Below are 24,500 nucleotides of genomic sequence, written 5' to 3' on the forward strand. Positions count from 1 at the left end.
AGTGGTGACTGACTATCCTCTTGATAGTATGCTAATTAACTTTACACGCTACCAAAGCTGGCAAGACTCATCTATTCCATTTAATATGATTCCGTCTACTATCAACAAGAGATTAAGGGTGATCAGTCCCTCAATCTGTCAATAGGTAGCCGACAACCATGAAGGTACCATAGACAATCATTACCTAACTATAGTAGCGTTCTTTGAAAATTATGCTCAAAGTCATCCAAGGAACAAGGATCCACCCATTCCTTCGACGTTTACTAAATGCTTTCTTAATTTCCTGCTACTTCAATCTCATCGATTAGACACAATTGCTCAAAACACATTACATAGTCCCCTTCACGCTCACTTAGCAAGGAACATCTATTGAGTGTCCTCCAAAATAATAAACACCAATACACCGAGTATAATCCAAACTGTTTCGCTCTAGATGAAGTCATCATCTTCGTAGAGAACTTCACAACTTCTCCAACGTCTATAAATCCTTAGTTTTTCCTGTAATCTCATAATTTATGGAGATCTGTATATGTTCACATTCGAGTCTCATTCCTAATCACAATCTTAATAATATCATCCCAACATCTGGTTAGTGATCGAAACTCCCCTAATTTTCCTAAGACATGCCAAAACTATGTCATCTACGACACACAGATCCCCATACACCTGCCTAAAATTCTTGTATCGCACTCTAGAACAACTGCCTTATTTCTAAACCATTACTCAGCTTACTATTGTGTGGCTTAACATGAAATGTTTCACTTCGTTTACTGCCACTTTTGGAATGTCGCGTCTTTCGTGTTATCACCAACTTGCTTCCGATCTCTCTTAAGTTTCTTTCTTATTATTAAATTCCTCTTTTCCTTAAAAGAGCTCATTACTCTAACCATTTGTAACTACTCAAAAACTTTTCTTGATACTTTTTTTTCTCAATACCATTCGCTTCACCCCATCTATTTTTTCCACTAATGCATATCGTTCTTAACCTCGTCTCGAGTTCCAAAGTGTAATGTGGAATTCTATAACATGATTTTCACTTAGTAATTTTACCTTCTTGATTCCGAATGTAAGATTCCTTCGGGTCACCAATCCATTACTCATTATCCTTATGATAAAAGATTTCCAATTGCGAGATTAGTCTTTTTCCACTTATACCACTTCTTAAGTATCAACTATAAATCCGAGCGTAACCACATCATCTATAGCATACACTATTGATGTAATGATCAATCTCCTTCTCATTTATTATTGAGGTATGTTATTGTAGTACTTCTTACAACTCCTTACAACTCCTTTTAATAGAGAGGCTGACACGTGGTATGAAACTTCTAGTAAATCCCCAAAACATTGTCGCCCATAACTTGAATAATTTAACATTTGCACATCTTAACTCCTATGGTTACTTAAATTTATGGTGTTATTATTACCTTCACCTCATACCAACCTTTCTATTCACTATATCCTGAACTATGTATATATCGTCACTTATCCATGTATTTCTTTGTCTCCTACCTTCAGTCGTCATAATATTAGTCCTTAATACTTTTAGTTACAAATCTAACATAATTTAATCACCAAACTTTAACCCTTCAAGCACATGTCAATCGTATAATTGTTGTCTAATTTAACTAGTTTTGATCACCCTTAACGCGTGACACCCGCTTACTTCCTAGATTGATATCTCAAATCCGATTGGAATTGGGGTCAAATGTATCCATAACAAGGACAATTGATGAACTACCTAAATAAATCCTTGTGTCCTCTCTCTCTATCTATCTCATTTAATTTGTATTAGCAAATTGTTAAACTCATTGATTGAGTTATCGATTCGTAGAGATTCATCCTTTGATTGTTAAACGTTAAGCTGTCTTTTTGATTACATTATAATCTATAGGATTGTAAGTGGTAATTGATATCAACAAATTCAAAAAGAAAATCTAAAAAATTGATCGCATGCCAAGTGTTTGACAATTTGCTAGTTTATGTTTTTCTCACTAATTCCATTGGAAATAGATTACCTTAATGATCCTATTAAAACGATTGTTTGAGAACTTGGTGTATTAGTTGTTTATCATTGTTATACATTCCATACAGTATTGCGCATATAGGAGTTTCCAATAATCAGGTTCGGTTTAGATGACTTGTTTGATCTAAGCTAAATCTTCTGCTTACCATAGTCGTTCGGAGTTTCAAAAACAATTTTGAAAAGGAAATTTTACATTGGGGATATATTCACCCCCTCTAGATAAGTCGTTGTCGTCTAACAGTCATGATTCGAATCACATCATTTATGATTCGAATTAGAGAGGTTTGATTCGAATCATAGATCGCCTAACTCGAGTCAAACACATTTGTAGTATTTGGATTTTGGTTTTGTAAATGTGATTCAAACCATAGATTTTCATGTCTCGAATCACCTTACTCGAATCACAGAGTTAGTTTTTCTTGATTCTTGGGTCTTGATTCAAATGACTTAATTTCTTGACTTGTCTTTAAAAAATATCCAAAAAACAATAAAATAAGTAGAACAAAGACACTTGATTGAATATAATTTCAGCAGGTTATTCACAAACATGAAGGAGTAATAATCATCTAGTATTGGCTATTATGCATGGCAATGGGGCGGGTCAGAGACAATTTTTACTTCTCTAAATACATCATTGAATAAATGATGTATCTAGTCTATATATAGTCTAAATACATCATTTATTAAATGAATGTAAAAAGTCAAATTTGCTTATAAAAGAGAATAGAAGGTGTATTTAATATTATAAATTATCAAAATTAAATAATAAAATACATAATAAAATAAATTGGACGAATTCGGGGTGAGTACTAGTATTCCCATTATCCGACCCGTTCCCATATTTTGTATTGGAGAAAACTCAAACTCGAAAGCAAACTTAAATAAAACAGACTTTTCCCATCAAATTCGAGATGAATTTGAATGTGTACTTCAAATATGGATAAGGTTGCCATGCTTTGGCTATATAGTGTTCCATGTGCTCTTTCTGGTAAGATTTTAGAAAATTGAGAATTTAAGATAAATTATATATTAAATTATAATATGTGCAAGTCTGTTATAAACAATCCTATATGGTTAGTAGTAAGATTATTGTGCGGCCGCACGAGTAAATTTATTTATGATATAAACTGTATTTAGATACGTATTTAAATTTGAAATTAATTTTAAAATGAACAATTATTATATAAACTCAATTATATTAAAATACCAAGAGAAAAAAAAGAGACCCATGAGATGAAAGAAAAAAGAATATTTAATGTTTGAAAATAAAAATTTTATCTTTTAAATTAAGGTAATTGTTGATTAAAATGAAATATGTATTGTGTTGACAGTGACCGGTGAAATAGAAAGTTTATTTGATACGATTTAAAATGTATTTATATCAGATATAAATTTAAAATGAGTTACTTAATTATAAAATAAAAAATAATTATATAAACTCAATTGTATTAAATAATCATACAAAAAGATAAAAATGACTCATGAGTAGAGGTGTCAAATTAGAGGGGAAAAAATTGAGCTCTGGCCAGAAAATATGCATCATCACTACCATAAAATAGATTGTAATGGAGTATGCACATAATAGATTGTAATGGAGTATGCATCATCACTACCAGAAAATATGTGATATTCAATTAACCATTCCTTAAATACACCATACTTAATATTGAGGATTAAAGCATTCTTCTAGCCTTTTTGTTTCACATACATACCATACCAATGCAAACACTAATTTACCAACATCTAGTTCAAATAATTTTGTTTTATAAATAGACTCTGTAAACACTACTTTTATCTACTAAACAATATAATAATATCTCCATAGTTATATTTAGTAATAGGAGGTCTAACAACAAACAATATGGATAAAAATATCTAAAACAGTAATAACATTAGTAAAATACAAACTAAAATGTAATACCAGTATGCAGTCAGTAGGCTCATTGATATATACAACCAAAATACCGAACATGACAAAACCATTATATTTATAACAAGGAGATGGATAACAATCTCATATAAAATGGATTTTGTTTGAAAAATGCTACAGTACATATTAAATATTTGGAACAAAATAAGGGCCCTTTATTAGAGCAAAAAAAGATTTATCGAGGGGTTCAAAATTATGGGGTCTAAAAATAATCTTATTAGTAGAGGGCTTAATATATTAGGGCTTTAATAGGGCCAAATAATAAAGGCTTTTAAATATTGGACCTATTTGACAGCTCTACTCATGAGAAGAAGAAAGAAAGAAAAAAAATGAAATTTTGATATGTTAAAATAAGGATTTTTTTCCTTTCAAATTAAGACATATTGTTGATTAAAATAAAATAGACATTATGCTGATAATGACTCGTGAGATAGAAAAATTATTTGATATGATATAAAATATATTTAAATACACATGCAAAATTTGAAATGATTAATTAATTGTAAATTGAACAAATTATATAAATTTAATTTATTAAATAATTATACAAAAAGAAAAAAAGAAACCATAAGATGGAGAAATAAAAAAAAATTAGAAATAAGAATTTTGTCTTTTAAATTAAGACAATGATTGATTAAAATAAAATAGATATTGTGTTGATAGTGATATGTGAGATAAAATAAATTGTTAATTTTATTAAAATTAAATAATAAATTATTATTATTTTTAGTAATAATAATTAAATTAAAAAAATTTAAAATGAAAGTGATAAAGTGTGTGAAGAAGAAATGTTAGAAAATTTTAAAATTTAAATAAAAAAGAGAATGAATGGATGGAGAATTAAAACTTAAACTCATCCTAAATGGGTTCAGATATCCCCCTGCTATCATCCATTTAGTAAAATCAATTTTTTAAAGAAAAATATTTATTTTTTTCCGAAATCAAATTACATTACAAATAACAAAATGAAATAATCTAAAAAAAATTTATATATACATTTCAAATATTTTAAATAAAATATCAATATCAAAATATCAAAACATTAACCACATATTGTATTTAATATTATAAATTATCAAAATTAAATAATAAAGTACATAATAAAATAAATGAAGCGGATTCGAGGTGAGTACTAGTGTTCCCATTATCCGACCTGTTCCCATATTTTGTATATGAGAAAACTCAAACTCAAAAGCAAACTTAAATAAAATAGATTTTTCCCATCAAATTCGAGATGAATTTGAATGTGTACTGCAAATATGGATAATGTTGTCATGCCTTGGATATATAGTGTTCCATTTGCTCTTTCAGGTAAAATTTTAGAACATTGAGAATTTAAGATAAATTAAATATTAAATTATAATATGTGCAAGTCAGTTATAAACAATTCAATATGGTTATTAGTCAGATTATTGTGCGGTCGCACGAGTAAATTTATTTGATATGATATAAATTGTATTTAGATACCTATTTAAATTTGAAATTAGCAATTAATTATAAAATGAACAATTATTTTATAAACTCAATTGTAATAAAATACCAAGAGAAAAAAGGGACCCATGAGATGAAAGAAAAAAGAATATTTAATGTTAGAAAATAAAAATTTTATCTTTTAAATTAAGGTAATTGTTGATTAAAATAAAATATATATTGTGTTGACAGTGACCGGTGAAATAGAAAGTTTATTTGATACGATTTAAAATGTATTTATATACAGATATAAATTTAAAATGAGTTAATTAATTATAAAATAAAAAATAATTATATAAACTCAATTGTATTAAATAATCATGCAAAAAGATAAAAATGACTCATGAAAAGAAGAAAGAAAGAAAAAAAAGGAAATTTTGATATTTTAAAATAAGAATTTTTTCTTTTAAATTAAGACATATTATTGATTAAAATAAAATATACATTATATTGATAATGACTCGTGAGATAGAAAAATTATTTTATACGATATAAAATATATTTAAATACACGTGTAAAATTTGAAATGATTAATTAATTGTAAATTGAACAAATCATATAAATTTAATTGTATAAATAATTATACAAAAAAAAAAGAAACCGTAAGATGAAGAAATAAAAAAAAATAGTAATAAGAATTTTGTCTTTTAAATTAACACAATGTTTGATTAAAATAAAATAGATATTGTGTTGCTAGTGATATGTGATATAAAATAAATTGTTAATTTTATTAAAATTAAATAATAAATTATTATTATTTTTAGTGATAATAATTAAATTAAAAAAAGATTAAAATGAAATTGATAAAGTGTGTGAAGAAGAAATATGAGAAAATTTAACATTTAAATAAAAGAGAGAATGAATGGATATTTAATTATGATTTAATTGTTGGAGGTTGGAAAATGAAAATCATATATTAATTTTGATATTTAAAAAGATGAGAAGAAAAAGAAAAATATTATTTGATTTATAGTGAAATTAGGATACTATTGATTTTGAAGTAGATAGCTGAGTTTGAGTTCAATAGGTATAATTGAATTAAATACTAATAGGTTCAATTATTTTTGGAATGGTTCAATAATTCACATCTAACTCTAAGTAAAGTTGAGTTGGCAGTGTTCAAATGCGCATAACTTACTGTTTGTTTTTTTTTTTTTTGTTTTTAAAAGATATATATCCAATCAACGTCACGGTGTCGTGTTTCTCAAAAATTGGGTCTCATTACCTGTCCTTATCTCAAACTTCCTATATAACAACAACATCACCGAAACCACTTTTCACCCGTTCTCATTTCACCAGCCTAATCATACAACACTTCCAATATCTCCGCCAAAATGGGTTCTGATAGCAACAATTTGGGATTCTTCAAGGAGATCGGTTTGGGTGCCACGAACATCGGCTCTTTCATCAATGGTCAGTGGAAAGCCAACGGTCCAACTGTTCAGTCCGTCAATCCTTCCAACAATCAGGTTTCTTTGCTTACTTTTGAAAAGTTGTTTGCATGATGAGTGGAAGATGAATGAGTTTGAGTTTGAGCTGGATTGATTGTTGGGATAATAGTGTGTTTGCATGTGCATGTTTGGATTTGAGGTGAATTTTGATGGATCTTGGTTGAGTGATTTTATTGAAGTTATAGAGTGTAGTTTTTGTGAGAATTATGGGTTTATTGTGATTTTGTATTGATTCGAACTAGTGCTTGTTTGTTTTTTATGGTTTATGGAGATTTTGGCTTTTGTTTTTATGTGTTTAATTGTTGTTTGGTTTGGATTTAGGTTATTGGTTCGGTGACTGAAGCGACTTTGGATGATTATGAAGAGGGGTTGAGAGCTAGCAGTGAAGCAGCTAAGACATGGAGGAATGTGAGTTTTTTTTTTTTTTTTTTTTTTTTTGTATTTGATGTTTTTCTTGCGAGGGTTGTACTGTATACTACTTCTATGGTATAATTGTGAATTTGCAAGATAGGTCATACTGAATTTAAGCAGAAACTAAATGAGGATGGACTTGTGATGTTTTCACAGATTCCGGCACCCAAAAGAGGTGAAATTGTAAGACAAATTGGGGAAGCATTGAGGGCTAAGTTGGATCCACTTGGTAGGTTGGTGGCTCTTGAGATGGGCAAAATTCTTGCTGAAGGAATTGGTGAGGTTCAGGTATGTCAAATAAAATCTCTTTATTCTTCCGCAAAATGTTGGCTGGAATTTGAACTGATTATATGTTGGTTGAAATCGAAAATGTTATTTAAAATGCAAAAGAATTTGATTTATCAATTTTGTTTTATGATTTTTCTCTTGACATCCATGGAAACATTTGTAATTCTTTCATATTATTTGTTACAGGAAATTATTGATATGTGTGATTATTCCGTTGGGCTAAGCCGACAACTGAATGGGTCAATTATCCCATCAGAACGTACGTTTTTTTACTTTTGTTTTGATGCTAATTCCTTTCCATGATGTTTTGGTTCTGAGTTAATTTTTTCGTCAATGCATTTTCTTTACAGGTCCAGAGCATATGATGTTTGAGGTTTGATATTAAGCTGTGATTATTCTGTTATTCAGTTACCATATATTCATAGAGGTTTAGTTATGAACTTTACTGTGTGCTCTTTCTTACACTACAGGTATGGAACCCACTAGGAATTGTTGGTGTAATCACTGCTTTCAATTTTCCATGTGCTGTACTAGGTATGCTTTTTGTCGTCCTATCTCAACACTCGAGTAACATCAAGAAAACTATTTCAATTTTGAACCTATTTTTTATACTCTGAATTGAGCATATTCTAATGATTAAAATGTTTAATAGCCTGATCATTTCTGTTTTGTCTTAGGATGGAATGCTTGCATTGCACTAGTCGGTGGTAACACTGTTGTTTGGTAAGTTGACGTATCACTGAGTTTTTGTGTGCTTGTAAATTTCAGAACAATTATCTTGTTGCAGATCATAATGAACAATATGCCTTTTATGAACTTTTCATGGGATATATCATCAGCTTCCTGCAGTGTGTTTCAAATTTTTAATAAATTTTTGTCTATCTATTACAATTTTTTCTTATCACCTCACAAATTACAGGAAGGGCGCTCCAACTACTCCATTGATAACTGTTGCTGTGACAAAGCTGATTGCTGAAGTTCTTGAGAGGAACAATTTACCTGGAGCAATATTTACCGGTCTCTGTGGAGGTGCTGATATTGGGGAGGCAATATCAAAAGACACACGCATTCCTTTGGTTTCATTTACTGGAAGCTCAAAGGTAGTTTCTTTGTTTGCTTTATTTGTTTACTTTACTGTTAGACCCATTGTAGATTACAGCATGCTATTGAGCTGATATGACGGGTTCCTATTATAGGTGGGTGCATTGGTCCAGCAAACAGTGAGTCAAAGATTTGGCAAACCCTTGCTTGAGTTAAGTGGTAACAATGCAATAATAGTCATGGATGATGCCGATATCACACTGGCTGTACACTCTATTTTCTTTGCAGCTGTCGGTACTGCTGGTCAGCGTTGTACAACCTGCCGTAGACTGGTATTGAAAATTGATTTCACAATTTGAATGTAGCCATATATGATTTTTGTAAAGTACATGTAATATTCAATCGAGCTGCGTTTTACTGCAGTATCTGCATGAGAGTGTTTATGCAAACGTGCTCGAGCAACTTACTGGACTCTACAAACAAGTCAAAATTGGGAATCCTTTGGAGGAAGGAACTCTAGTTGGGCCTCTGCATACTAGTTCTTCTGTGGAAAATTTCAGGAATGGTATTTCTGCGATAAAATCTCAGGTAAGTCATATCAGTCTTTTCTAGTTAAGTTAAATATGGTCTGCATGTAACTTTCCATGTTGTATATAATTTTCCTCGCTATTATATGCAAGTTTTTGCTCAAATATGCTGTATGCTTGTATTCTTTGTGCGGAGATGGTTAACAAGATACTCTGATTATCAGGGAGGGAAGATTGTAACAGGGGGATCTGTATTAGAGTCAGAAGGAAACTTTGTCGAGCCAACAATTGTTGAGATTTCTGCAGATGCTGCTGTAGTTAAAGAAGAACTGTTTGCTCCAGTTCTTTATGTTATGAAATTTAAGGTAGTATATTATCTATATACATCTTTTATTCTATTGAAATCTTTTCCTTATGAATTTTGTATCTGAATGCATTTCACGAATTTTCTACAGGATCTTGAAGAAGCAATTGCCTTGAACAATTCCGTACCCCAAGGATTGAGTAGTTCCATCTTCACACAAAAGCCTGCAACTATCTTCAAATGGATAGGGTAAGTTTTCTTACTTTGTTTTGTCATTTCCTCTGGATATCTTCTAGTGACTTTGGCTTAGACACTTGAGGACTAACCGAAACCCCTTAAAAGACAGATTGTGATTGTGGTAATTTTGAAATTTGAACTCTTCATGTAATATATTTTTACATATTCGTGGGTGTGATTGCTGTGTAGGCCAAGTGGGAGTGATTGTGGTATTGTAAATGTGAACATACCAACAAATGGAGCTGAGATTGGAGGCGCCTTTGGTGGAGAAAAGGCAACTGGCGGTGGTCGTGAAGCTGGAAGTGACTCGTGGAAGCAATACATGCGCCGTTCTACATGGTAAGTCTTAGTTAAGTTTAGGATGATGCAAATATATCTTATTTTTCTGTGCATGCTCTTTAAAGCCATTATAATTGTTTTTTTTTTTTGCAGTACCATCAATTATGGAAGTGAATTGCCATTAGCTCAGGGAATTAACTTCGGCTAATTTTGAAGTTTGGTTGACATGGGTTCAAATGGTTGAAACACTCTCGGATGTGATTTTGAAGTTTGGTTGACATGAGTTCAAATGGATGTTTCAACCATATATGTTGTAAAAGTGGCACCTTGATGTCTGAGATATTTAATAAACAAATGCCCAATTACATGAGTGTTGGAAATCTTATTTCCCAATAAAAATGTTAGTTTGAGTAACATAAGTTTTGTTTCTCTACATATGATTGCTTAACACATTTTTTCTGAATCTCTTGGACACCCTTGAATTTACTTCTAAGAAGCTGACTGTAGTTCAATATGATCCAAAACTAAAACAAGTTCAATATGATCCAAAACTAAAACATACACATCAAAAGAAACACCATATTGGAATTCAAAAAATAATCAAAATTGGCTAAATTATTTGTACTTTGATTAGCTTCGTTATAGAAATGGTGGACCATCACCTCCCATGCCTGTTCCATGAGACGATGTATCTTGCTGACATGGACCATCACCTCCCATGCCTGTTCCATGAGACTATGGATCTTCCTGATAAGGCCAGTCAGACAATCACACTCTTTAGAAAACATGCACCATGACTAAATACCCCACTGAGGTATATCATAGTCTTCTAGCCAAGGACAAGCCTACATGCGCACTACACAAGTCCACACACCAAAACACCAATTACCAATCCTGCCTTCGTCGGGAATTTCTTTTTCTACCTCTATACCTTCTTAGGATTTTTTGACGAAAAATTTAAAATACCCATAAATTTCACATGACGAAAAATTTAAAATACCCATAAATTTCACATGTGCATATCCAGACTTCCATTTTTTCTATACAAAAAAGGTGACTTCTCATGTGCACATGCGAAGTCACATTTTTTTTTCAGAAAAAATGTGAGTTCAGATATGCACATACAAAGTCACATACTTAAAAAAAAAAAGAGGTGATTTCAGATATGCATATTCAAAGTCATTTAATCATATTACTCGGCGCGAATAAAACATAACCCACGCTCATTTTTCATCTTCACCAAAATAACACATTTCTACTCAAATTTGTAATTTCTACCCATTTCAATTCATACTACATTGAGATTGAAGAATCTAGACTTCTTTTCTTCTGAATTCTTATCAAATTGAAAAACACGAGCCATATCAAAAACATCACAAAGTACCTTTTCTCTATAATGTTTTTCGATGGAGATAGAAACTCTGCAGGCTAGTGTTACTCGAACTTGGGAGCCAATACTTACCCAACCCAGGTTGTATGGCTTCTCATGGGGTTTTGTGGACAACTTCAAATAATCTACCAATTTCTACGACACCAGATTCTCCATGCTGCCACTATCCACAATTAGATAACACACTTTGTTCTTGATAGAACAATGTGTCTTGAACAAATTCTTCCGCTGCCCTTCGTCTTTAGTGCTAGTAACAGTCGCTGTAACACAAAATTTAACCTCTCATCTGATTCTTCCTCCGCAAACTCAACATCGACATACTCATCATTCCCAACTGTAGGATCTTCCTCCCTTTCTTTCGCAACAACAGCAACTCTCCTTGTTGGACAAACATTCGGTTTGTGGCCGCTTCTGTTATAACGATAACATGTGTCTATAGTGGGTCTAGCATATGGGTTATTCTGCATCTGAATTGGTGCTTTACCCTGCTGCACACCGCTGAGCTGCTAGTCCCCTTATTTCCAGGGTTGGAATCTCGGGGTGTTGCATTATTTTCCTTGTCACCTGCTGATTCACAATTACTTTGGGGTGAATACCTTTCAATAGAAGAGAAATTTCGAGGGGATTTCTCCATCAATTTTGCCTTCAAAGCTAAAATGGATGCTTCAGCTACGGTTCATACAGTTTGTAAACCCATCTTCTCTTACAAGGATCTCTTTAGGCCACTGATGTATCGAGCCACTTTCTGACTCTCTGATTCTCCCAATTCATTATGTTTAGAAAACCGCAGGAACTTAGCTGCGTATTCAGTCACGGTTCTCTTGCCCTGAACACACTCAATGTATATCTTATAAAGAATTTATTCATAATCCTTCAAGAAAAATTGCTCCAGCATAAATTATTTCATTCTTCTCCAAGTTCTGACTGACTTGTTTCTTTGCCTCTACCTTTGAACAACAAGTTTATCCCACCAGACAGCTGCAATATTTTTAAGCCTGATCGCAACCATCTTGACTTGTTTATTCTCAGGGACACCCATAACGTCGAAGAACCTGTCAATGTTGATCTGTTAATCAAGAAACTCCTCCATTCCCATCATTCCATAGAACAATGGAATATCAGCCATCACTCAATAGTCATGGTTGTTCTGTAGATTCCCATGATTAACCTCCTCATCAGAAGGTTCTTTTTCATCAGAACTCCAATCTTCGACACGGTTTCCACCCCGTAGAACCCTAATCGATTCCTCTCTCTTGTCTCTTTGCCGATTCCCATTGTTGTTCGCCTGATGTGCTAAATTTGCCATCTATTTAGTCAAAGCAGTTAGAGCTGCGGTAAAAGTCGTGGTATTTCCCTCAAGATCTGCTTTGGTTACCGGTTGATTCGTCATAGTTGTCGAGCTACAAAAAGAACAGGAGAAAACCCGCTCTGATACCAACTGACACAGTCAGAAGCCACCCAAAGGAATAGCAAGCGCTAAACTTTGAATGAAAACAGGGTTGCAAGCACAAACCCTATAGATAAGCTCTGGAGTCCACCAGGAATAAAGAAAACTTTGGATTCTATTATAATAAAAGAGATAATCCTTATGGCTATGCCAAAGGTCTTTAAATACAAAAAACAAAGAAACCCTATTGGGCCTTATGGGCCTTTAATCAAAACAAAATTAAATAAAACAAATAAAATAGAAAATGCTTAAATATTAAAACTAAAATTGCTTAAATATTAAAATGCTTTCCAACGTGCGATTTCTTCTTCGATACGCACAATCTTCCTACATCACATATGCACATGAAAAACCCACTCTTACCTTAGATGAAGTTCTTCTCTAGGGTTGCCTCCTCTCTTCTCTTCCTTTTTCTTCCTTTCTCTTCTTTCTCCTCTTTTCCTCTTTTCTTCACTTCTCTTTCTAACTTTATATTTTTCAAGTTTGGTTAAACTCTTACTAACATAATTCTCTTAATGGGCTTACTAACTCTTACTCCTTACTTTTACTCTTCCTAACGTAATATTAGGTCCAATTACTCATTTTATCATTTCCACACCCAATAACCCAACACACATAACATATATGTTCATAAAACCATACAATTAATTAATTATTATATCATATAATAATTAATAAAATAACTAATAAATAAAAATCAGGGTGTTACACCTACAGGATCCACATCTGCACTAAGGAGTCTCCTGTCTGAGGCGTCATCCTATCGTGCCCGTGAGCAGGTTGAGGCGCCTCAGGAGGAGGAGGTACCAGAGAAGGTTGAGGTTCCTCATGATGAGGTTCAGGATACACAGGCTACCCGGTTTAGTGGATCAATGGAGCAGGCGAACCTCAATTACCCAGGAGGGCCTTCTTGAAGACTGAGAAAAACGTAAGAAACGGGGTTTGAATTTTGTTTTCTAAAAACTTTGCTTCTTTTTAAATTTTTTTTTAAAGGTTAGAGAGATAGTTCATGGAAGGATAAAAGCAACACTTTCAGTTATCCTGGTTCACCTTAGAAAAGAGTAATCCAGTCCACCCGCCAAGGTGATTTTGCCTTAGAAAAGGACTTAATTCACTAATCTTGAAAGATTACTAACGACCTAGTCACTTGAGAAAAACAAATCCCAAAAAGATTTACAAATGAATGTTTACAAGATATTGCTTCTAAAAAGCAGATTGAAACATCAAATAGTTTAGCTCAAATGTTAACACAATTTATGGGCAACAAGTCTTGTGTTATTACAAATTTTTAGAAACTAGATTTCTCAAAATGGAGTGTTTAGTGCAGTTTCTCTAAGAACTTTCTTTCTCTCTTTTTCTCTTTGAAATTTATTTGCTGAGTTTGAAAATATAGATTGAATAGCATAGTAGTTTGTTCGTTGTTGGTTGTTTTTCTTCAAGAGAGAGTGTCACAATTATATATTTCCATGATTATATGACCGTTGAAAGAGGACAAGGTGACGCTTTCCTAGATACAACATCTCCAAAAGACTTAGAGAATAGTGAACACACCAACGACGAAATCGTATTCTGCGTTCTACAAAAGTATAAAAGGTGATGTACTTTTATACCATGTTGCTTCTTTTGCAAGTTTCTTATCGTCCTTCAGTTGTAACATACTTCCTTTCTGAAGTAGAGAGTTTGTTGAGGAGATCGAGTGATGCTGACGTTCCAAGAGAGAGAATCCTTTAGAAACAGAAAGAGGTCTTTAGAGTCAAGAGCAACAGCCTATCTGAACGATGCATTCTGATTTCTGAACTGAAAACAACAAGCGTTTCTGAACTGAATTCTTGTATCTGAATAGTCGTTTTGCTTTAGAATGTTTGTACATCGTTTTCTAATGAGTTGTTCAACATTCTTCAGAACTATTGACGTCTCTTCAGAATTGAGTTGAATAAATCTTTTGATGTGATGATGCTGATTCTGATGATTATTTGGACATCAATCCTAATCAACCAAAATAGTGAATCTGCACACTTAAGAAACTATTAGAGTATAAATTGTTTCATACAAATATATGTATTGTTATCATCTAAACTTAAAGGTTGAATGCATAACCAATTCTTGTTCTAACACTTATGACACTTCCCTCTTGATATACTATAATGAGCATGCAACTCATCATATTTGGGATGGAAAGGTTACCTTTTTTTGCAATTTTTCATTTAAACGGTTTAATCACAAATATTGGTTTAACAACTAACATTGAGGTTATTATTTTTTTGTTACAAGAGCGGTTGTCCATCAAGTTCGTGAACCACTCGTGGAAAATGTTTGATCTATTTAAGCCGTAGGTGGGTTGGTTCAATGATGTTGCTGCTGGATCCGGACTTGGCAGCTTATATTGTATCGGTTATGTTACTATAAGCCACGACATGCAAGGGGAATTTGTCGAAAGATGGCACAGGAAGATGTCGTCTTTCCACTTTCCTGTTGGGGAGTTGATGATCAACCTTCATGACGTGGCTTGTCTGCTCCACCTACCTTTAAGAGGGAGGTTACTCAACCATTCTCAGATACAACAAGTTGAGGTGGTTGAGTGAATGGTAGATTATTTAGATATGGATCCATATGCGAAAGCAAAAGACTGTAGAATAACCAATGGGGTGCATGTTAGATTATCCACCCTGAAAGTGCTATATGAATACCACTTTGTTGCGGCAACATGGGCCAAGGGTGAGGGTGATGAGCTTTTTGTTGAGTACCACCGAGGTTGTGCCTTGCGGTGTTGGTTCATATTCTTGGTTGGCACGTCCCTCTTTGTGGAAAGAAGTGCAACCTACGTTGACGTGACATACCTCTAATATTTTATGGATTTGAGTATAGTTCATGAGTGGAACTAGGGGCCCGCCATTTTGGCATACCTATACCAGAAGCTGAATGAAGCATCAAATTGGAGGATCAGGAAGTTGATTGGCTCATGCACACTACTAATGGTAAATTTCATTTCAATCGTATTACATTTAATTTGTTATTTATTAATTCGTACTTACATATTTTGGTATTTGTGTTTTACCGCATTCAAGGCTATAAACTTGATCTGGTATATACTGACGACATGCCTAGTGCTGCAAGGTATATCCTCCACTGCGGGAATCATAAAGTGGCGCCATACCAGGTGTACCTCGATCGTACTAATCATGATGACATCAACTAGATGCCGTTTCAGGATTACAGGGACGTTGTCACTTTCGACCAGATCTCATTATATTCCGGATGGTTAGCATGTGGGACAAACGCTATTGTCAGGTATCTGCTAGAGTGGTTCATTAGACAATTTGGATATGTGCAGATGATACCAAGATCTCCCTTTGAGGCTGCTCCTGACATCATTCATCATCGAGATCTCACTGACATCTTTTAGGATTGGGCGCATCATTTGGTTCCAGACGAGTATCGGATGATGCGGGCATCTCAGAGTTAGCACTGTGTAGAGGGATTCATGACATGTTTTTTTAAAGTGTCACATCCTATCATGACACCAAATGCTCCAGGACGTCCACCTAAGCCAGCTCACAAGGATGTCCTGCCGATATGTCAGCGGATACACTCGATTGGGTAGGAGACATTAGATAGAGGGATCATTGAGAGGGGTGGTGCAGATGAGGTTTCCATAGTTGAGAGGATGGTCTGGGAGGCGTCCAATGCGGCGGGCTATAGGAGGCAGAGGAGGTCGCCGGGGGTTAGGATTAGGCATACTCAATAGTAGTAGCACATGTTATTATGTTTTATATTTTTCGTTGTAATATTTATACATTTCGCACTTTCAGAACAACCATATATTGTATTTTAGTATTTTAGAACATCTAATGTAATTGTTATTTTCAATTCTTTTTTTCGTCCAAATTGTATTAGGTGTAGTTAGTCCGTTTCTCCTTTTTTATCAATGTAATAATGAAGTTTTAAATAGAAATGACAAATACAGACAAAAATTCGCATGTACATATCTGAAATATTTGTTTTAGGTGGTTTCGAATGTGCATATCCGAAAATACCTCTGATATTTTAAATACAATGTTTAAATAATAAAATGTTTGAAAAATGTGATTTCATATGTGCATATCTAAAACATCTTGAAAATATGAAAGGTGTGTTCAAATATGCACTTCCGAAGAGTATTTTGGGATTTTCATAGGTGTTTTTCATAGGTGTTTTTCACCATATATGGATGACTTAAGATATTCCTGTCTCTTACTCCGCATCCAACTTGACCCGCCGAGATGGAGGAGGCCTCCACCCAACTAGCACTACTTCCCTAGTAACATACTTCCACTCTTTTAGCCTTCACACTTGTCTTAGGGATAACAGTGAAAATTAATAAAATTTATATGTATTATTTGCAATTTAGTATTGGTTGAGTCAACATTGATTTCTTGTAGAAATTGTAAATAGCTGCATGTCGCTAAGGTGTCTCTAAAATAGAGGTATTCCATTAAGCCTTGGAAATACAATTGTACTTAAATGTTATTCTATCGAATGAAATGGATATATGTTCATTTAAGAAATTATTATCTCTATTATTCTCATTTAGTACCTTTGATCCATGTACCAAATTCTATTCCAATTCTATTAGAATTCCTACTTGAATCCTAAGATCATCCTCGGATCCTCTCATTGAATATCAAAATCCGGTTATAATTGGTATCATCGAGCCTTCGAATCCGCGACCATAACTAGGAACCGATCTTTAGCTAGGCTTAAACAACGATTGACAAATGCTAAATCAGAGAGTCAATCGAGGTTCGACAATATAACTATTGGCTTGGATGAAATACATGCGATGATACAACAACTAGCTCAGTCATCTGCCAATTCCTCACCTCACGAAGACTACCATCGAGAGGAGTAACACCCTCCGCACACTTCGTCAAACCCTTACTCCACTCATATCGCGAAGATTGATTTCCCTCAATTTGATGGCAAAATAGTGAAAGAATTGGTTGTATCACAACGACCGCCATCAAGAGGAGCAACACCCTCCGCACACTCCGACAAACCCATACTCCACTCGAATCACGAAGATTGATTTCCCTCGATTTGATGGGAATAGGGTGAAAGAATGGTTGTATCAATGTGAGCAATTCTTCTCTCTTGACAATACTTCCATTCACCTTGATGGTAGCACCCTTCAATGACGTTTCAACTATATGTGTTCTCGATTTGACAATTACCCCACTTGGCAACAATACATCACCGACCTATATATATATATATATATATATATATATATATATATATATATATATATATATATATATATATATATATATATATATATATATCACCAAGGTGTCAAACTTAGTAACATGACACCTTCGATAATTCTCTACCCTATGTTCGTATAAGAAAATCCATAATTGATTGAAAGCTATTATTATATAGATCACGCCTATAAAATTTCAAATCAATCAAAAATCATTTAATATGTTAAAGAGAATGATAAAAATTAATGGTTTTCATGAAGCTTTGTAAAGTGTTACTTTTTATGCACCTGGTTGACATATCAAATGATTTTCGATTGATGGAATTTTTATAGATATAATCTAATGATAATAGCTTTCAATCTAACGGTAAATTTTGTTATACGAATATGCGGTAAAAAATTATCTGAGATGTCATGTTACTAAGTTTGACACCTTTGTGTCATTTGATCTTGATCATATATATATATATATATATATATATATATATATATATATATATATATATATATATATATATATATATATATATATATATATATATATATATATATATATATATATATATATATATATATATATATACACACACACACACATTGAGAATAAGTAAGTTATATAAGAATGTGAAAATGAGCATTAAATCATTAATCATATTTTAAAAATATTTTTTAATCTCAACCATTAAATATAAATTCAAAGGTTAAATATATTTTTAGTCCTTATAACATTAATAAAAATGAATTTTAGTCCCTATAAAAAAAAGTCGACTTTTAATCTTTATAAAATTATTTTTGCACGCAGTTTTAGTCTCTACAGGAACTAAAACTGCGTGCAAAAATAATTTTATTAGGACTAAAAGTCGATTTTTTTTATAGGAATTAAAAGTCAAAATTGAAATATTTATAGGGACCAACAACATATTTAACCCTAAATTCAAAGGTTGTTATTAAATTTTTAAATTTTTATATAACTTATTCATTCTAATTTTTTTATAGGTGTATTTTCAATAAGTAAAAAAATTTTAAAAGTTAAAAAATGTTATAATCGCATTTTATGAGTCAAATTTATGCTAAAGTATGATAAATCATTTATTATTTTATGTCTGATGTTATTTATAATTTAAATAAAAAAAACTTTAAAAAAAATTAATTTAGTTTATTATGACCCAATTTTAATAATTAGAAGAGAATCTCAAATTATTTGATACGCCAAATTAATGATTACATATATGATCACCACCTTTCTTGTCAATAAAACTCACCTCAATGTACCAATCGTTAGTTGGTCAAGTGGTGATTGACGTTAGATTTGGTAGGGAGAACTCCCCGCAACTACGATCGAGAGGGGAATGAAACCACTTGATGGCAGAATTCGTCCCCGAACCGGACTAAATCGGTGGTATAAAGCCAAAATATATATATATATATATATATATATATATATATATATATATATATATATATATATATATATATATATATATATATAAAATAAGCGGGTGTGATTTCGAGTGTCTGTTTCACACTATCCAAATCCGCATCCGAAAAATCAGGTGGCACCCGAACTCGAGTCAACGGGTGAAAACCCGCAGGTTCTACTTGCCATCCTATAATCAATAATTAAGACCCACTTGATAAAAAACGTATGTTGCATATTCGATGCAAGCAGCTGCAATTGAATTTGCTTACTCCCACGTTGAGCCAACCAATGTCTTGAAATAGCGGAGCTCAACACAAAAATTGCTACTTGGTGTTGGAAACTACTCCTTCAACTGCAAGAACATTATTCCAACTCCAAGTACATCATGGCTTCCAATCTTATTAAAACCTTAACCTTTGTCATGGCAACTTTAGTTGCTTTCACACTTCAACTCTGCTACTTGTCACCCATAGATCCAGTTGTACTGCACATACCACCTGCTGCATCTTCATTTTCTTCAGCCAAAAACAACCAATTACAGGTCAATCTCTAATGAATACTTGTTGCATACTTTCATTATAATTTATATTTAACTGATTATTATTGTTTTCTGATATATTAGTTGTAATTTCTTGAACAGAATGTGATTAAACTTGGAGAAGGAATTATGAAGAGACCAGAAGATGTTTGTGTGGATAAAGGTGTTTTGTATACAGCTACAGAAGATGGTTGGATTAAGAGAATGGTTAGGAATGGAAATTGGGAGAATTGGAAGCATATAGATAGCTCTACTTTGCTTGGAATCACAACATTAAAAGATGGTGGTCTCATTGTCTGTGATGCTACCATGGTAAGTATATATTGACTTGCAAGAAGGATATATATTAATGGTGCATGCATGATTAATAACAGATAATTATGTTTTGCAGGGTTTGCTGAAGGTTACAGAAGAAGATGGTTTCAGTGTTATCCTTTCACAAGTTAATGGTTCTCAATTATTGTGAGTTTTCAGACTAATAATTCATATTTGCATTTCTTTTAATTTCTGTTTGTTTTGTTCTTTCAGCATTTTATTTTCATAAAATAATTTCATATTTGCAAGTTTCTATTCTTTGTCAACTTGGAAAAAGATGTCGATCACTTCCTCTAGTCCAAGTGGACCAGCTCCATTATATTAATTAGTAACCAATGAATAGTTTGACACATGCATGATATTTATAACACTTCATGTGAAATCTCTTACAATAGAGTTGAAAATTTTGTAATTAATGAAGATATTACTTTATTACATAATCATTGGTATCTCAATAAATGATTATTTTGCAAATGAGTAAATGATATCACATTGAAAATTTAACTTGCATTAATGTTCCTTAATTGCACTCATTTTCTCATCACGGAGCTAAATAGGAGAGTGCCACATAAATGAATTTGGTGGTCCCTAATCTAATGCCACTTGTTACATTTTTAAGTCTAAGACAAAATAGAGAGTGTTTGAACTACTATTAAGAAATTGTTTGAAAAGACTAAGATAAATGTGGGTTTCATACTTCCTCTCTTTCATAACTTTAATGCTTCTAGTTTCTTGCCACATTGTAATTGACTTTACCATTTAACTAGAATCCTGAATCTTCTTTTGATGAGGCTTGAGATAACTTTTCAATATAAATACCACCATTAGACCTACCACATGATTAGAGATCTTAGCTGACTTCACCAAATTCCGTTTGACATTAGGCGTTGTCCTTCTCAGATATCCATTCATAACTTGATCTTCAAGCACATTTGATCACCACAACTTGATCTTCATAACTTGATCAACACAACTAGATTAACATAACTTGATATTCAAGTCTATTCACTTAATCATTGTATCAGATGATCTCTAGGCTTCATCTTGATCAACATACCTTAATCAACATACGAAGAACTTTAAGCACCATCACTTGATCACATGAGATGTCATCACAATATTCAAGCATCATCACTTGACCATACTTTAATTTTCAAACACCATCAGTTGATCCACATATCAAACACCATCGCTTGATTAAGATAAGACTTTCTATGCAAAAGCCTAATTAAAAAGTCTAAATTGTACGCGGAGGTACATTTGTATGGTTGAAGTTGTGTTGAAGTCTTACAATACTTAGATTTTCAAATTGTTGAATGTTTAAATATGTGAGAACAATGTCACAATTCTTCTATTAAGTTCACCACTTTTTAACATCCTAACATATGGTTTTTCTAATTTTTACAATTGATCCAGGTTTACAGATGATGTAATAGAAGCATCAGATGGAAATATATATTTTAGTATTCCAAGTACCAAATTTGGTATGCACAATTGGTTTCTCGATGTGCTTGAGGCGAGACCTCATGGACAAGTTCTAAAATACAATCCTATCTCAAATGAGACAACTATTGTCTTTGACGATTTGGCCTTTCCCAATGGTGTCGCACTATCTAAAGACGAAGATTATCTTCTAGTTTGTGAAACTTGGAAGTAAGTAACTTTATGATGTATCCTATTGCTACAACTTAATTTTTATCTTATTTTGTTTGATTTGTTTTCATGAATCAGATTTAGGTGTATAAGACATTGGTTAAAAGGAAATAATAAAGGAAAAACAGATATCTACATTGAGAATCTCCCTGGAGGACCTGATAACATTAATCTTGCTCCTGATGGCTCATTTTGGATCGCTCTACTTCAGGTAAATATATACACAGATAGGGAATTTTAAGAACAATCTCTTTTCAATGTACAATTCTATTAAGTATTTTAATTTTTTTCCATAACTTTTTTCTTTCTATAAGCTTAGAAGATTTGGAACTAATAAAGCATAATGATGAATTGATGTTGTAGATGACTTCTGAAAGGACAAGTTTTATGCACACCTCTAAGGTATTCAAGCACTTGTTAGCTTCATTTCCAAGGCTAATTAACTTGTTTAATAGTGCAATTAAGTCTGCAATGGTGGTAAAAGTGGACACTGAAGGCAATATTATAAAAAGGTTTGGTGATAATGATGGGAAGATTATTACTGGTGTAACTTCTGTTGTTGAGTTTGAAGACCATCTTTATTTAGGTAATATAAATACTGACTTTGTTGGAAAATTTCAATTGCCAAGTGCATAGATGGAACTAGTGAAGTAATTTATGCATTTATTGAATAAGGGGTGAATAATATGCTTGCATGAGAAAACATCTTATAAGTTTTGGTATGCATGAGTTAGACGAATCACACATATATATTATGTCAATTTAGTAGTGAAAAATTATGGGTGTGCTTTTGCGTGTGTAGATATTTGTTTTTTTGTTATTTCGATGCTTTCCGAATATGTCTCGTATTTAAAAGAAGAGTTTGACAAAGAAAAAGAAGAAGGATTAATGAGCTCTCTCACAGGGGCGGATCCAGATATTACATATTAGTGTGGCTAAATCGAAAAGAAAGTATGAACTAAATTATATTGAAAATAAAAAATAATATTGTTTAATGAAATACATTTACAATGAAAACCGTCTAGTATTCATTTCTTGAAAATGAGCTAAAATAACATCATTGTTAATTGTTCCAAGTACATCTCTTTCTGTAAAAAGGTGCAAGACGTTCATTTAACCACTAATCACTCGTTTTGTTACATAGATAACTCTTCACAAACTTCATAGCTGAAAATACACGTTTCACGCTTGCAGTGGCCACTGGCAAGACTAAAGCCATCTTTAGAAACTTATAAACCATATCAAATGTGTTGCACTTATTTGTTTCCACAAGTTTTTCACAAAGATCTGAAAGTTATTTTAACTTTGTAAAATTTGGGTCACAACGAACATTTCTAACATAATTTGGAAGCTGGTGTCACACCACCACTTTCATCACATCTACAAAATTATTTGGATAAAGTTCAACAATCCTTAATAATTTTTTCACATCAAAAGCTGCAAATGGCGATGAGAGACTCAAACATGAAACACACTGAAAGAGTTCAGTATTATCTTCATCAAACCTAGCATTGAGCTCATGCAACTGCAAATCCAAAACACTAAACAAACAGTCATGCTTATAATGATTCAAATTAGAAACACTAGAAGTTGTAGCATGTCACATAGGTTGAAGGATAGAAAAACACTTAGAGAGGGGGGGGTTTGAATAAGTGTAGTTTCAAAACTCGTAAGATAAAAATAATTTGCACAAGTATTTTTATCTTGGTTCGTTGTTAACTAAACTACTCCAGTCCACCCTATACAAGGTGATTTACCTCAACTGAGGATTTAATCCACTAATCACACGAGATTACAATGGTTTTCCCCTTAGACAATTTCTAAGTCTTCTAGAGTCTTCTGATCACAACTTGATCACTCTAGGAACAACTGCTTAGAGACCTTCTAAGACTTCTCTAGAGTATACTGATCACAACCCGATCACTCTAGTAACAACTGCTTAGAAACCTTCTAAGACTTCTCTAGAGTATACTGATCACAACCCGATCACTCTAGTCCTTTACAATTTAATGTAAACAAATTCTAAGAGTATTACAATTTCTTCTTAAAAGCGATAATCACAAACTGTGATATTTCTCTTACAGATTTAAGCTTAGACTCACTAAAGTATTACAACAGTAATGTAGTGAGGTTGAAGATGAAGTTTGATAGCTTTTGAAGTGAACAGCAAGATAGTATCATGGATAGTTCAGAATTCGTTCAAAGTGCGTCCAAAATTCGTAACCTTGCTTCTCATCAGAACTTCATATATGTATAGGCGTTTTGAGAAGATGACCGTTGGGAGCATTTAATGCTTTGCGTATTCCATACAGCATTGCATTTAATGTTTCACTGTTTTGTCAACTACCTCGAGCCTTGCTTTTGCTGTGACTACTGACATTGCCTTTAATAGCTTCTAACGTTCCTTTTGTCAGTCAGCGTAGCCTGCCATCTAGTACTTGATTCTGATTTGTTCTTTGTAAATACTACGTTGAAAATCATCAGAGTACAAACAGCTTGGTGCAAAGCATCTTCTGATCTTCTGATCTTGA

General features: G+C 32.7%; 2 protein-coding genes across 3 annotated transcripts; both read left to right on the forward strand.

The window, feature by feature from the left end:
* The first annotated feature begins 6,687 nt into the window (after nucleotides 1-6,687).
* LOC131595000 (aldehyde dehydrogenase family 7 member A1-like) lies at nucleotides 6,688-10,383 on the forward strand. 2 transcript variants are annotated; one of them, XM_058867210.1, is made up of 14 exons: nucleotides 6,688-6,895; nucleotides 7,199-7,285; nucleotides 7,445-7,576; nucleotides 7,763-7,835; nucleotides 7,927-7,949; nucleotides 8,047-8,110; nucleotides 8,254-8,299; nucleotides 8,496-8,676; nucleotides 8,773-8,949; nucleotides 9,041-9,205; nucleotides 9,369-9,509; nucleotides 9,600-9,697; nucleotides 9,875-10,024; nucleotides 10,118-10,383. In XM_058867210.1, the coding sequence occupies exons 1-14, from the start codon at nucleotides 6,761-6,763 to the stop codon at nucleotides 10,170-10,172; spliced, it is 1,527 nt and encodes a 508-aa protein (XP_058723193.1). In that variant the 5' UTR covers nucleotides 6,688-6,760; the 3' UTR covers nucleotides 10,173-10,383. The 2 variants fall into 2 exon arrangements, with proteins under 2 accessions (XP_058723193.1, XP_058723194.1); XM_058867211.1 differs by lacking the exon at nucleotides 6,688-6,895 and adding an exon at nucleotides 6,987-7,016.
* A 9,312-nt stretch (nucleotides 10,384-19,695) lies between these two features.
* On the forward strand, nucleotides 19,696-23,170 carry LOC131599387 (protein STRICTOSIDINE SYNTHASE-LIKE 4-like). Its single transcript, XM_058871762.1, has 6 exons — nucleotides 19,696-20,004; nucleotides 20,104-20,313; nucleotides 20,393-20,463; nucleotides 21,733-21,969; nucleotides 22,048-22,180; nucleotides 22,333-23,170. The coding sequence occupies exons 1-6, from the start codon at nucleotides 19,849-19,851 to the stop codon at nucleotides 22,603-22,605; spliced, it is 1,080 nt and encodes a 359-aa protein (XP_058727745.1). The 5' UTR covers nucleotides 19,696-19,848; the 3' UTR covers nucleotides 22,606-23,170.
* Nucleotides 23,171-24,500: the final 1,330 nt, after the last annotated feature.

This window comes from Vicia villosa, linkage group LG4, assembly GCF_029867415.1.
Source record: "Vicia villosa cultivar HV-30 ecotype Madison, WI linkage group LG4, Vvil1.0, whole genome shotgun sequence".
NCBI lineage: Eukaryota > Viridiplantae > Streptophyta > Magnoliopsida > Fabales > Fabaceae > Vicia > Vicia villosa.

Bases quoted from the DNA above. Each gene is read 5' to 3' on its own strand.
- LOC131595000 (XM_058867210.1), top strand. From the start codon at position 6,761: ATGGGTTCTGATAGCAACAATTTGGGATTCTTCAAGGAGATCGGTTTG. The intron at 7,836-7,926 runs GTACGTTTTTTT...TTTTCTTTACAG, and splicing joins GTCAATTATCCCATCAGAAC to GTCCAGAGCATATGATGTTT. The intron at 8,300-8,495 runs GTAAGTTGACGT...CACAAATTACAG, and splicing joins GGTGGTAACACTGTTGTTTG to GAAGGGCGCTCCAACTACTC.
- LOC131599387 (XM_058871762.1), top strand. From the start codon at position 19,849: ATGGCTTCCAATCTTATTAAAACCTTAACCTTTGTCATGGCAACTTTA. The intron at 20,314-20,392 runs GTAAGTATATAT...TATGTTTTGCAG, and splicing joins TTGTCTGTGATGCTACCATG to GGTTTGCTGAAGGTTACAGA. The intron at 22,181-22,332 runs GTAAATATATAC...TTGATGTTGTAG, and splicing joins TTTGGATCGCTCTACTTCAG to ATGACTTCTGAAAGGACAAG.